Consider the following 15,714-nt stretch of genomic DNA (forward strand, 5'->3'; position numbering starts at 1 on the left):
GATGCTGAGGAAGATCTTCAAATGGCTCGCAAGCAACACTAAAAAAACTGTCATTCATGCCCTAGTCACCAGCAAGTTGGACTACAGGAACACCCTCTATGCTGGGATCACCAAGGAACTCACTGGGAGACTACAAACCACCCAGAACTCTGCAGCCAGACTCATTGTCAACATCCCACACAGAACTCATATTTCACCACAACTCTGGGAACTTCTCTGCTTCCTGATAAAGAAGTATGCTCATTTGAATCTCCTCACAAACAAATTCAAAACACTACATAACCTAGCCCCAACCTACCTGAACAGTTGTGTTTCGTTCAACCAATCACTCAGACACCACCACAGGACTCCTACTCGCAGACAACCCATAGGTAAACAGAATCAAATCAGGAGCAAAAGTATGAAATTGGATCCCACTGCACCATAAAGCCACCTCCTATCTTCTTGATTTCCACAAGAAGATGAAGAGCTAGATATTCAACTAACCAACCTACCATAGACCGGGCTAGGGACTCTCACCTGCTCAGTGCCAGGCTATCCTCACAAGTGATAGTGCGCTTTACAAATACACATAACCTAACCTTGTGGATGGTAGGCCTAGTAGGGAGTGGTTAATGTGACCAGTCCATTGTGACATCTAATACACAAGCAAGATGGGCCCAGTCAAAAATGCTGTTTTGACAGAATTGGTTGCATTAATGCTGCCAAGTACTAATGAGGTGCTGTTGATTTTGCCCTTCAGTAGGGCATATATTCCCTCTAGGTCACGTGCTTCTGAGTCTGCAGTAAATGGACCCCAGTCTTACTCGCCCAGTCTAGCACAAGTGATTAGTATGGATTATTTGCCCATGCCATCTTTGTTTTATTCATGTCCCTTCTATGGACTTTAAGTATGCTTCTCGTAAAAAGGCTTCAAGTCCCCTCCCTTCTTTAGAAAGTAATGTATCTTTTATTGCTTGTATTCTTGTCCCGGACATTCCATGTGACACACATGAAGTTAGAACTTCAGCTGAGCCCTGGGCAGACTTCTTTTCACTGCCCCTCAATGCTTTCCAAGACCAGCCCACTCCCCCAGCAGTTCTGTTCGATCTGCCCCTAGAGTGGTAATGAGGAGTAATGAGCAGTTGGCCCTAAGCAAGTTGAACATGGTGAGTGGTGTTTGTTACAGGGATCCTTGTTATTAGATAATCTCCACACCTTCGTTGAGTATAACGGTCTCATTCATGAGAATGTTTCTTGGCCACTTGCTTGACCCTGTCTAGACTTACAGCTTGTAGTGTGCAATTTATATATCTGTTAACCTCCAGAAGACTGTTACCTACTACATATGTTTCATTTGATATGTCATACCTCAGAGCCACTTTGTTATTGTCTGGTGAGACTCTCATATCTGTTGGGCTATTTCCCCTGTTCAGTTCAGCACCTTATTAGAGCAAGGTCAGTCGCCACACCGTCGGCATTCGTGTTGTAGTGATGTTGCTTTACAGTGGTGTCATGGAGCAAGTCAGTATGAGCCCCACAGGGTCCCAGCCTCTCTCACAGTCCACTGCCATGTTCAAATCTAATTAGTAGGCAGATGCAGGGTGGATGAAAACAGATTACATGGGCAACGGCAAGGTGGCGTAAGAAAGTATGGCTGCCATGTTGGCTGGTTATGCTGCATCCTTATCTGCCCTGGCCTATAATCACACAAATACATTGAGCCACCAATCGCCTGCTTAAGACAAAGTTTAAATCTATCCGATCCCACCTCAGTTTTGTTTCCTTCTGTTACAGATTCACTATGGGGAAGAATTACAGGGTGCAGCTTATAATAACGAGGGAATGCAAAGGCAAATTGAATGAGGTTATGATCGCTAATCAGGAGCAACATTAATTAGTAATCTGCAATTACACCCTGTTTATGCCTTGAAAACAAAACATAATCTATAAAACTGAAGCTACCTCTAGTGTTAAAAGTAGGAATTTCGTAATTTATGACTCAACAGTCCACAGTTGCACTACATAACTTCCACTTGACAACACTTTGTTGAGAAAAGCACCTTATGTGTTAAAGACCTCCACATTTGTCTGCTCTAATTTAATAATATCCACATCACACCAATAATAAACTGGCAAACTATATTAAAATCCCCCTCATTTACTTTGAAATTCACCAGCTAAATAATGGTAGGACTCTTCCAAATCTATAATGTACAACAAGAGAGAGAGTTTATGATTTGTAGTAAGCTTTCTAAATTCACAACATTTAGAGGTAAAATGTTATCAATTTAAGATTTACAATAAAAAAGGACCCACTCCTCTTAAGCATCATTTCAAAGACCTGACAGTTCTGGTTTCCTTGTAGCCCATCAATTAGAACACACATTTAAGAGCAATCCAGCTAAGGCCCCTCTGAGCATCTGTAGATTTGAAGGGTGTGGCTGGAATGGTAAGTGACTTCCACGCATTTAAATATATTAGGTTTGTTGTCTTTTGTAACGGTATAATATTAATTTGTCTAATATAATTTAACCATTTGATGCTGTACATCTTTGTACGAACACCAGCTATGTTCCAGGAAACAATTCAGATATTACTTTTGAAATCAGTTGTGGGTTTGAAATCGAAGTTTGTGACAGGCACTTACATCACCAGTTGATTAACTTGACTCCTATTATTTGCATCATTATATTTGTCATTTACAGCCAGTAAATCCAGTTCCTTGAGAGATTCAAGAGACAAAACTATATTCAACAATAAACAGGATGCTCATAGGTGCAGTGTGTGCAAAGTTTGGTCCAGAGATGAGGGCTTTAAAAGTAGCCCAGTGGAACTGAACTGATCAATGAGTTTGAATTGGACCCCTTTTTCACACTGTTGAACAACGCCCCACTTTATCAGGGTTCCTAAAATTGATAACATTTCAAACCCCCCTCAATTGCCTTAATTGAGTAACCAATCCAGATAACATGTCTCTTCCAGTATTATCTTCAAGATGAACTCTAGGCCCCTTAAAGTAGTGTTCAGCACTCAATCTGTTTTATTTAAAAGCTGAAGAAAATGTTCCTTAGTATCAGAGTTGAGAGGAGGGCATCTTTTAATAGAATCACAGATGGTGTTGCCAGTCGTGGTAGGTGCAAATTATTACAAGATTCGTGTAACTACCATCAAATCCTTGATTTGGACCCATATACGGACCAGGATTTGGACCCTTGCACGGGCCAGTCATGATTCTTCTTACTGGGGCTGACAAACTCTCCAATCCTCTTTCTAACAGGAGAGTGGACATTTGCAAATGGAGCAAGTATTGGTTCTATGTTCATGGATGTATTATTCACAGGGGTTTGCGTAGCCTCCAACCTGCTTTTAGAGGCTGATTGTTGCTGCAGATATTGCTCCATATGTTCCAGCCTCTGGTCAGTTTTCAGCAAGAACAGATAAACAAATGGTTTAGTTTTTCTATCAGCAACTCAGTTACAGATTTGGGAAAAACTTTAGCATTTTCACTCGCCCACTTCCTTGTCATTATGAGGTTTTATACATTTCCCTTCCTTCAGTTCCTGAATGGTGTGGGAGTTGTGTGATTACATATTTCTAATGTCCAATTCTGACAGATGGACCTCAGCTTAGACAGTAAAAATATGTTCGATGGCGCGTGTGGCTGTAGATACACATGCTCTGAATACTCTCTCCACCTTCTCCACAGGACCTACAGTTTGCTCATCACTAACCTCATCATTCATTTAAACAGTTTGGGTCATGTACTTGGGAGACTATTTGTGCAAATTCTTCATTCATGACTCCACTGGTTTATCCAGAAAGTTCACAATTAAAAATCTTGTATGAAATGTTCCAAAGATATAGTAACTTTGTGCTTCCCCCTCCTCCAAAAAAAAAACAAAAAAACGATTAGGCACATAAGTAAGGGCAAAGAGAATGGGTCCAGCTCAATCTTTCAGGCTTCCGGCAGCGAGTGAGTCCTGCAGAACTGGATTTTTTTTTTTTTACCTTACTTTAGGTGAAATTTTCCTTACTTTAGGTGAAATTGTAGAGACTGTGCTTCTTGGTGCTGGAGACTCTTGGTATTGAAGTCCTCCTGCGCGGATCTCCTAATTGGCCACACTGTCCAGTCCTCCAGCACATTTGGGTGCCCTGCCTTGCAGGAAAGAGAATTGCTTTTAGTAAGGTGCACCTCTAGAGGTGGTGCCCCCAAATACCAGGGACTCTTAAGTATTGTAACCCCCCCGATGTAGATCTAGGGGCGTCCCTTTGTCAGTGAGATTCGGGGGGACGTGGATATCACATTTCCCTTTGAAAAAAGCAGTGAGCTATATGATGAACGGGTGAGACTACCAAGGTTCTGGATGGACTGTTCCCATGAGAAGGAAAGTCCGTACTGGTTTGCATTAGGTAGGCCTCTGCGGCTGATTTGGAGTTTGGTGGACAAGGTACTCCGTTGCAACGGCTGCGCTATTGAAAGTGGAGGTAAGGGGAAAAATGCCACAGACCTAGCAGACTCGACTTGGCTCCCAGATCCAACTGTCAAGCTACAAATATGTTTATTTGTGGGTGTCACACCCTACACATTCCCTGCCCTAAAGCTGTTGACCACATGGATCTCCTTCTTGACCACAGTGGCCAGGCCTCCAGTGGACTGTTGCTTCACACTACGTGAAAAGAAGTATCACCTTAAGTAAATTACAGCTGTGGAGGTGGTGCTTCTGATTCCGGGGGCTTTTGATATTGTAGTGTTAAAATATGGATCTCTCATTGGCCACAATACCCAGGCCTCCATTGGAGTTGCAATTCCCCAATTTATAAACAACCCACCCTTGTTTCTATTAAAGTAATTGGAATAGAGTGTCAAAATGTCATCCTACTTCATTCACTTAACCAATCAAAACAACATGAGTAATCAACAGCCTTTTTTGATCCGCTCTGGGATAGCACAATAGGTCCCTGGATGCCTGAATATGTTGTCAAAGTGTTCCATCTGTTTGAGGTGGTATACATACAGGTGCAATTTTCTTCAGGTTTTTTTTTCTTCTAAAGGAGAGAAAATAAAGGTTAAATGCCCTTTTATAATGGAATTTTAATGTTTTAAAGAAATTAGTATTATAAAATAGGTTGAAATTGTTGTTTCTGCACAGACATTGTGAAATACCCATAATGCAGCACTAGTGGTACATAAAGTAACTTTTTTCTTTACTTGTCTCCTTCATGTTGCTGAACACGACTCTTCAAGTCCTGCACTGTTGGTTTATGAATCATTATTTCATCAGTTGGTTGAACTTACCTGACTAAAGACTAGAACTCCTAGAATGTACTGTTTTGGTAAATAAAAAAAAAACAGACTGGAAATTAAGTGCCCCATTTAAAAAACAAAAAAAAGTAATCTAATGGACATTGTAATTTAAAATCCACGAATAGCTGTAACCTTTCTGCTCACCCTTGTGACTGCCACACCTGCCTGTTCCTTTGTGATTTTTAAGTTATTTATGATTTGTAGGCTTAGGGTACTTATTTCAATCATTTCATTGGCATCACCGTTCAAATGATGTACACTATGTCATCGGAAAAGTGTGTGATTTCAGTTTCACATATTCTATAATTTTCAGGAAAGAACATAAGTTCTGATTGCCATAAATTTAGTAATGTGGAGCTGTTTAAGCAAATATGACTTAGACCTCTGAGGGTGACAAAAACAGACAGGACTTCCCAAATACCTAGGCCGGTGGTAAAGTCTGATTACCTGGACATGTTGACATTTTATTTCACAATAAAATCTGTGTGCAGAAATCTTACTGCTCTAGTGGACAAATCCCTAGTGAGGTTCATCAGCGTCACATTTCATGATGGCTGTTTGCAGTGACTGCTTGTATAGCTTTAGGTTACACTGACCACGAGCACCATAAACCAATCCTACCCACTGCACCTGACTGTCTTAAAGATGCCTGAGACACATCGAGTAATGAAGGCGACTAAAGGTAATTAAGCGAAGGAACTTGGAGGCTACTCCTGTCTAATGTACAGTTTAATAAAATGCAGCTGGCTAGCAGCAACATTAGATTAGTAACTATTTACTCCTGCATGCTCCATAATCTTCTGTTTTTGAATTAAATTCCTTTATTTACAGAATCAGGTAATGTTTTGACTGAGATTCATGTTGCACTTAAAATTGAAGCAACAAGGCAAGGTGGTGCAAGGTTGTGGTGAAGAGTTGAGGAGGTACTTGAAGGGTCGAAAGTAATGCTGTGTGTCGAGTTTGTTAGTAATTCTTTAGAAAGTGGGTTGTGATGTGTCTTGGCATCCAAATACTGCAACCTGATGCAGAGGGGAATGATGCCTTAATTACACTTCTGGTATTTGTGGTTTATGACGGTTTCCCCGGTTTACCTTGTGAGGATTGAGGATTGCACTTTTTGATGCATTTAGGTCGATTTTTTTAAGTGATGATGCTTACAGTTATAGTTTTAATGGTAATGTTATGCTAACCTTCTCTTGTTCTTTGTTTTATAGCTCCCGTATGATTGAAATCCAGTCCCAGATGTCAGAAAGAGCAGTGGAGCTGCTATGCTTGCCAGAGGACCAAGCCTGTTACCTGCTGGATGTGGGGTGCGCTCTCTTCTGTCAAAAATACCTATTTTGTGGAGTTGCATTACCATCTGGTCTCAAAATTGTCTAAACCTTTTCTTAGAGAGAACCTTCTGTCATATATCCTAGTTGAATCATAAGAATGTGATTTTGTTAAATAGTTATCGTAGATACCTGTGGGGACAGAAAATCCCCATGTGTGGAGATGGATGTGCAGCCCTGCCCTGAGTGCCCCATCTGTAATGATGCCTGGATCCTTGATGCTGATTAATATTATAGGCGAACATGGATCAAGTATATGCACCATGATATAGGCCGGTCTGCTGGATTCCAATCTTTTTGGACCGGGAAGGGTGCCCTAAGCACTATCGTCATAGGGATGTAAGGCTACTGCCTTTGCCAGGTGTTAAGCACCACGAGCACGATAATGGCAGCATACCGTGTAGTGAACAGCTCCTTTTACCTGTGTCACTAGAGTGAGACCTACAGGCTCACGTATTTAAAGTTCCACTGCTGTGTCCTTAACTCACCCCTGGCCTACATCAGCTTGGTGTGTGGTGCTGTACAGTGCATGCATGGTAAATACATGTGCTGGTTGTGTGTGTCTCTGAATGGTACATTACAGGGATGATGCAGTGCATGTGTGTTATATACATATACTGGATGTATGTGTGCCTGTGAGTGGTACAGTATATGAAAGATGTAGTGTAGTGTATGTGTGACATATATATATATATATATGTATGTACCTGTGAATGGTACGATGCATGGAAGATTCTGGGTTTGATTTTGGGAGACCCAGGGCTAAATGGAGGAACATGCAGAGGTACAGGAATCTCTCCAGTCAGATTTGTTGGATTGCTGCATTCCTGTGAGCTCGGTGTGATGGACTGGATAAAGGGAGAGCCACACTCTTCAGTACACTTCAAAGGGTCCTCTTTCATTCAGAGAGAGGTCATTGGGAAGGTACTGGGTACATCTCAGGAAGGAGATCAGGCTGAAAGGAGGATCCTAAATAGTACGGCTGAGACCCTGGTGTTTCCGTTTGATATACATTTATTTCACTGTGGCTGACATCTAGGTGAGAACCACTAGTCACTACCATGAACTGTGTTGTACGAGGGTTAGATTTGGACTCACTTCTGTGACAGACTGCTTTCTGAAGAAAGGGCAGAGAAAAGGGCACTTCAAAAGGAAGCAGACCCCCAACATAAACTTCAAAAACACAGACTGTAAATCACACTTGGTGTCTGGAAATGGACTACAAGTAAGTGAGATCGAGGGCCCCTAGATTGTCAACTGCCAAGCAGCAAATTGAGCCAGAGAAGGAGGAGAAGCTTTGCAAGACTTCTGCCTGTGACCAGGACTGAGGGCCAGGGCCTGCCAATCTCTGTTCTTGGTCAGGGGGCATCTTCCAGGGACTCCCAAGACCACCTGAGCCTGGAGCACCAGTGTCTGCTTGCTCACCAAGATCAGTGTGCCCTGTGAGGAAGAGGAAAACATTCGAGGGAGCGGGGTCCATTGGAGGGGTCTGGTGATTGGATCCCTGTAGCAAAGTGTGAGGAGACAGCTGCTGCAACCATCTGGTCATTGTCCAAGTGTAAGATTGAAGTCAGCGACCAGTTTGTCAGGTGGGGCCACCCTGAAGATTGCTGTGCCAATTGACCTGTAGCCCATTTACCAAGTGAGGTTGGTGACCTCACATATGCCAGATGGGGATACTGAGACCAATCAGAGAGTGGTCTGGTCGACAAGACTGTTGTCAAGAGGAACAGGCCATTGCAGAGACCCAAGCGGGCCCAATCCCTGACTGAGGACATTGCACCTCACCAAATAAATCGCCCACCCACCTCGGGGAAGGTTTTCAAGAACCTTACCAGCATCAAGGACCGTATGTGAGAACCTCTAGGACATCTGGCGCTGCTACTCCCAAGCAGCATGCGAAGAACTTACCGGAGACGGCCACTGCAGCTTCAGTGCCTTCGAAGGGTGGTGTGCATGGAGACTTAGGTTGTTCAGGTCCTACTGGTGCAGGTAAGATTGATGTTCGATGGCATATGTTGCTGCAGATACACATGTGTGGCACAGTCCGCTGCCTGGTGTTGGGCTCGGAGTATTACAAGTTGTTTTTCTTCGAAGAAGTCTTTTTGGTCACGGGACCGAAGGACTCCTCCCTCTTCGGCTCCATTGCGCATGGGCGTCGACTCCATCTTAGATTGTTTTTTTCCGCTGTCGGGTTCGGACGTATTCCTTTTCGCTCCGTGTTTCGGTTCGGAAAGTTAGTCAGAATCTCGGAAGAAAGCGTCGGTATTGTTCCGTTCGGTATCGGGATAGTTAGGTACATCGACACCGATCATCGGAAGACTTTGGGGTAGTTTCGATCCCCCATCGGGGCCTGGTCGGCCCGACCGCGTGCGACATCGAAGCCGATGGAACGGACCCCGTTTCGTTTCTGCCCAAAATGTCACAGTAAGTATCCTTATACAGATCAGCACTTGGTCTGTAACTTGTGCTTGTCCCCCGAGCACAAGGAGGATACCTGTGAAGCCTGTCGAGCCTTCCGGTCCAGAAAAACACTCCGGGACCGAAGAGCCAGGCGTCAACAAATGGCGTCCACGTCGACAAAACAACGTTTCGACGAGGAAGAGGAAACATTCTCGGTTCCGGAATCAGAATCCGGAGACTCCGACGTCGAACAACAGCAACAAACCGTGAGTAAGACGTCGAAAAGTAAATCCATCGACAAACCGAAAGCCCAGGGGACGCCACTGCCAACAGGCCATGGCTCGACCCATAAAACAGGCGACCCGTCGAAGGCGCCGAAAAAGGGCACGCCCATAGCGAAGACACCCGACTCCGGTCGAGGGACCGCCATGGAGCAACCTCGGAGCCGAGAAAGCGGCTCCGAGAGACAAAAACAAGATACCGGCACCGAAAAACATCGGCACCGAGAATCCATGCCGAAAGGAACAAAAATTCTGTCGGTGCCGAAACCGAAAAAAGATTCTCTCTCGGCGCCGAAAAATACCACACCTTCATCCTACTCAGAGGAACAAGGAATAAGTGGCCAAATGCACAGATTTGGACAAGAGCTCCAAAGTGTAGAATCGGACTACACACAAAAGAGACTGTACATCCAGCACGACACAGGGAAAATATCAACCCTTCCCCCAATCATGAGGAAAAGAAGGATCGAACTTCCAAAGGATGACGCACAACCACAAGCCAAAGTGGTTAAAAAAGTCACGCCTCCGCCCTCTCCACCACAGGCATCGCCGGCACAAACACCGCCACAAATGCACTCACCAGCGCAAACTACCATAAGTCATGACGATCAGGATCAAAACGCTTGGGACCTGTATGACACCCCAGTGCCGGACAATGATCCCGAGTCATACCCCACAAAGCCGTCACCGCCAGAGGACAGTACCTCATACTCGCAACTGGTGGCTAGGGCAGCAGAATTCCACAAGGTCCAACTGCTTTCCAATCCTATAGAGGATGATTTTTTATTTAACACCCTCTCGGCTACACACAGCCAATATCAATGTCTCCCAATGCTACCAGGGATGTTACGGCACGCAAAACAAATTTTTGAAGAGCCCGTAAAATCAAGAGCCATCACCCCAAGGGTGGATAAGAAATACAAACCACCACCCACAGACCCAGCGTTTATTACTTCGCAGTTACCACCTGACTCCGTGGTAGTAGGGGCAGCTCGCAAGAGAGCAAATTCACATACATCTGGCGACGCCCCACCTCCGGACAAAGAAAGCCGAAAATTTGATGCAGCAGGGAAAAGAGTAGCATCACAGGCAGCCAACCAGTGGCGCATCGCAAATTCACAAGCGCTGCTGGCCAGATATGACCGAGCACACTGGGACGAGATGCAACTTCTCGTAGACCATCTTCCCCAGGAATACCAAAAAAGGGCGCAGCAAATAGTGGAAGAGGGACAAACGATCTCAAACAATCAAATCCGCTCTTCACTAGACGCAGCCGATACTGCAGCGAGAACAGTCAACACTGCTGTCACCATAAGGAGACACGCTTGGCTACGCACTTCAGGCTTCAAACCTGAAATCCAGCAGGCTGTCCTTAATATGCCCTTCAACGAGAAACAACTTTTTGGCTCTGAAGTGGACACAGCCATTGAAAAACTTAAAAAGGACACAGACACAGACACGGCCAAGGCCATGGGCGCACTCTACTCCCCGCAGAGCAGAGGCTCTTTCAGAAAAACTCCATTTAGAGGGGGGTTTCGTGGCCAACCCACAGACACCACCAGCCAACAAACAGGAACCACACCATATCAGGGTTCCTTCCAAAGGGGAGGTTTCAGGGGATATCGGGGGAGTCAATTCCCAAGGAGTAGGGGAAGATTCCAGACTCCAAAAACACCTCCACCTAAACAGTGACTTTCAAGTCACGCAACCCCTTCACTCAACACCAGTGGGGGGAAGACTAAGCCAATTCTACCAATCTTGGCAACAGATTACAACAGACAATTGGGTATTAGCAATAATCCAACATGGCTATTGCATAGAATTCCACAACTTCCCACCAAACATCCCCCCAAAACACGCAAAATGTCACCACAACATTTAGAACTTTTAGGACTAGAAGTTCAAGCACTACTGCAAAAGGATGCAATAGAGTTAGTACCAGTACAACAAAAAAACACAGGAGTTTACTCCCTGTACTTTCTAATTCCAAAAAAAGACGAAACATTAAGACCAATATTAGATCTCAGGACACTAAATACCTACATCATATCGGACCATTTTCACATGGTCACACTACAAGACATCATTCCACTGCTCAAACAGCAAGATTACATGACCACATTAGACCTAAAGGATGCGTACTTTCATATACCAATACACCCTTCTCACAGAAATTACCTACGGTTCGTATTCAAAGGAATACATTACCAATTCAAGGTGTTGCCATTCGGAATAACAACTGCACCAAGAGTGTTCACAAAATGTCTAGCAGTAGTAGCAGCACACATCAGAAGACAACAGATACATGTGTTCCCTTACCTAGACGATTGGCTAATCAAGACCAACACAGTAAAAAAATGCGCAAACGACACCACATTTGTCATACAAACCCTTCACAAACTGGGGTTTTCCATCAACTATACAAAATCACACCTAGAACCGTGTCAAACACAACAATATCTAGGAGCAACCATCAACACATCAAAAGGAATTGCCACTCCAAGTCCACAAAGAGTGCAGGCATTCCACAAGGTAATAAGTGCTATGTTTCCAAACCAAAAGATACAAGCAAAACATGTGCTAAAACTTCTAGGCATGATGTCATCATGCATAGCCATTGTCCCAAACGCAAGACTACACATGCGACCCTTACAACAGTGTCTAGCATCACAATGGTCACAGGCACAGGGTCAACTTCAAAATCTGGTGTTGGTAAACCGCCAAACATACCTCTCGCTTCTATGGTGGAACAGCAAAAATTTAAACAAAGGGCGGACATTTCAGGACCCAGTGCCTCAATACGTTATAACAACAGACGCTTCCATGACAGGGTGGGGAGCACACCTCAATCACCACAGCATTCAAGGACAATGGGATATACACGAAACAAAATTTCATATCAATTACCTAGAACTGTTAGCAGTATTTCTAGCGTTAAAAGCCTTCCAACCCATAATAACACACAAATACATTCTTGTCAAAACAGACAACATGACAACAATGTATTATTTAAACAAACAAGGAGGAACACACTCAACACAATTGTGCCTCCTAACACAAAGAATTTGGCAGTGGGCGATTCACAACAACATTCGCCTAATAGCACAATTTATTCCAGGAATACAAAACCAACTAGCAGACAACCTTTCGCGAGACCACCAACAAGTCCACGAATGGGAAATTCACCCCCAAGTTCTGAACAAGTACTTTCAAATTTGGGGAACACCCCAGATAGATTTGTTCGCAACAAAAGAAAACTCAAAATGCCAAAACTTCGCATCCAGGTACCCACACCGCGAATCACAAGGCAATGCTCTATGGATGAGTTGGTCAGGGATATTTGCGTACGCTTTTCCCCCTCTCCCTCTCCTTCCATATCTAGTAAACAAGTTGAGTTAAAACCAACTCAAACTCATACTGATAGCACCCACATGGGCAAGACAACCTTGGTATACAACTCTACTAGACCTTTCACTAGTACCGCATGTCAAACTACCCAACAGGCCAGATCTGTTAACACAACACAAACAACAGATCAGGCATCCAAACCCAGCATCATTGAATCTGGCAATTTGGCTCCTGAAGTCCTAGAATTCGGACACTTAGACCTCACACAAGAATGCATGGAGGTCATAAAACAAGCTAGAAAACCTTCCACTAGACACTGCTATGCATCTAAGTGGAAAAGATTTGTTTACTACTGCCATTCCAATCAAATACAACCATTACATGCCTCTACTAAAGACATAGTAGGCTACTTACTACATTTGCAAAAGCAAATCTCGCTTTTTCATCTATAAAAATACACCTCGCAGCAATATCTGCTTACCTACAAACTACTCATTCATCGTCTCTATTTAGAATACCAGTTATTAAAGCATTCATGGAAGGGCTAAAAAGAATTATACCACCAAGAACACCACCAGTTCCTTCATGGAATCTTAACATCGTCTTAACAAGACTCATGGGTCCACCTTTCGAACCCATGCATTCCTGTGAAATGCAATATCTAACCTGGAAGGTCGCATTTCTCATTGCAATCACATCCCTCAGAAGAGTAAGTGAAATACAGGCATTTACCATACAAGAACCATTTATTCAAATACACAACAATAAAATAGTTCTAAGAACAAATCCAAAATTTCTGCCAAAAGTAATCTCACCATTCCATTTAAATCAAACAATAGAATTGCCAGTGTTCTTCCCACAACCAAATTCTGTGGCTGAAAGGGCACTACATACATTAGACATCAAAAGAGCACTAATGTATTACATTGACAGAACAAAGCTAATCAGAAAAACAAAACAACTGTTCATAGCTTTTCAAAAACCACACATAGGAAATCCAATCTCTAAACAAGGCATTGCTAGATGGATAGTCAGATGCATTCAAACATGCTATCTTAAAGCCAAAAGAGAATTGCCTATTACACCAAAGGCACACTCAACCAGAAAGAAAGGTGCTACAATGGCCTTTCTAGGAAACATTCCTATGAGCGAAATATGTAAGGCTGCAACCTGGTCTACGCCTCACACGTTTACTAAACACTACTGTGTAGACGTACTAAATGCACAACAAGCTACAGTGGGCCAAGCTGTACTAAGAACATTATTCCAAACTACTTCAACTCCTACAGGCTAAACCACCGCTTTTAGGGGAGGTAACTGCTTTATAATCTATGCCACACATGTGTATCTGCAGCAACATATGCCATCGAACTGAAAATGTCACTTACCCAGTGTACATCTGTTCGTGGCATTAGTCGCTGCAGATTCACATGTACCCTCCCACCTCCCCGGGAAGCCTGTAGCCGTTTAGAAGTAGATCATAAATCTTAAACATCTGAACATTTGTAAATAATTATTAGAAACTCTTAACGTACATACATATTCACTCCATTGCATGGGCACTATTTATACCAAACAACTCCATCCTCACCCTCTGCGGGGAAAACAATCTAAGATGGAGTCGACGCCCATGCGCAATGGAGCCGAAGAGGGAGGAGTCCTTCGGTCCCGTGACCAAAAAGACTTCTTCGAAGAAAAACAACTTGTAATACTCCGAGCCCAACACCAGGCAGCGGACTGTGCCACACATGTGAATCTGCAGCGACTAATGCCACGAACAGATGTACACTGGGTAAGTGACATTTTCATTACGTGCCAATTAGCCCCAGCGGAACTGCCTGCCATGCAACGCTTCGGTGCAGGAACACTTTTGACTTTAGTAAAGAGTTTGAGTAGGACCCCTGAGACTCAGGCTTCTAGTGGGGCTTAACCTGCATGTCGCCTATTGTGGATGGGGAATAACCACTACCTTTAGCAAGAGGGGAGTGGAACACAATAACCTCCTGTAAAATGCTAATGCCATAACCTCAGGGGACTCTGTATTGTTTTGAATGCTGTATTTTACTGGGTGTCCTTATAAATACTCCTTTTTTCGTAAAACAATAATTTATTGCTGCTGCCAAACACCTTTTGAGTTGCGAACCTGGGTTCACTCAGCTCTGTCTACCTCTACCGCCCTTCCCTGGAGAAGCCTTGGACTGCTCGACCTGTGCTACCCATGAGAATCAAGTGCTAAAGGGGTAGTTGGCTCAGTTGCTCAGGATCCATAGTATCTCATGCCCCAGGACATAAAGAATAAAAGGCCTCGACCCCAACACTTAGGCTTAGAATCTCCAGCCTGCCCTGTGGTCCTCTGAACGGGGTTCTGGCAGTGCTAAAGTTATTTCTTTGGTCTGCTAGAAGTTTTGTTCTTTGGAGGGGTTTTTTGTGTTGGTGTCTCACAAGATTGCACTAATTGCAGTAGTTGCAGTTAGCACCACCTTGTCTAATGATGTTGTAGGAGTTCAGACAAAGGAGCATGAGATTCTTAGGTAGGACTAGGGGAATGGGGAGAGATTGACATATTTTATGTAGCAGGTACACAGGCTGATCTTGTGATTGGGGCAGAAGGCCATCTAGACTGTTGTCTAAACCAATGTTTTAAGGTGATGTAAATGACGTGAGGCTCATCTTTCTTTTTCAAGGTGTGGTTCGGGACTGAGTGGAGACTACATCTCGGAACAGGGACATCATTGGGTAGGCATAGACATCAGCCCTGCCATGTTAGGTAAGTACATCCTTTGGGACCGTGGAGGGAGGGAGGGAGTACTCTGGATTTGCTTTAATCTTGTAGAAGGAAAGATGACTGGGATATGCTGTGTCCTTAACTTAATTCAAGGTATCCGCTCTAGGCCTATTTTACCATATTACTTTGATCTGAATTTTGCCTGGTAAATGTGAGCGTGATGCTGACAGACTGGGAGATCCTAGGACTTTTTCATTCATGGCAGGTTTCCATTAATCATGGGAGCTTTGTTCACTTTTATGTAGTGACTGGTTACAGAGGGTGTGTAGCATTACACCT

The 15,714-nt window shown here is 43.8% G+C and overlaps 1 protein-coding gene across 1 annotated transcript in view; it reads left to right on the forward strand.

Moving 5' to 3' along the window:
- BUD23 (BUD23 rRNA methyltransferase and ribosome maturation factor) overlaps positions 1-15,714 on the forward strand; it is a 117,046-nt gene that overhangs the window by 35,973 nt on the left and 65,359 nt on the right. The window contains exons 3-4 of the mRNA XM_069226787.1: positions 6,502-6,597; positions 15,335-15,417. Of these exons, the coding sequence (XP_069082888.1) occupies positions 6,502-6,597; positions 15,335-15,417 (179 nt within the window). The remainder of the gene's footprint in view (positions 1-6,501; positions 6,598-15,334; positions 15,418-15,714) is intronic.

This window comes from Pleurodeles waltl, chromosome 3_2, assembly GCF_031143425.1.
Source record: "Pleurodeles waltl isolate 20211129_DDA chromosome 3_2, aPleWal1.hap1.20221129, whole genome shotgun sequence".
In the NCBI taxonomy this organism is placed as follows: Eukaryota; Metazoa; Chordata; class Amphibia; order Caudata; family Salamandridae; genus Pleurodeles; species Pleurodeles waltl.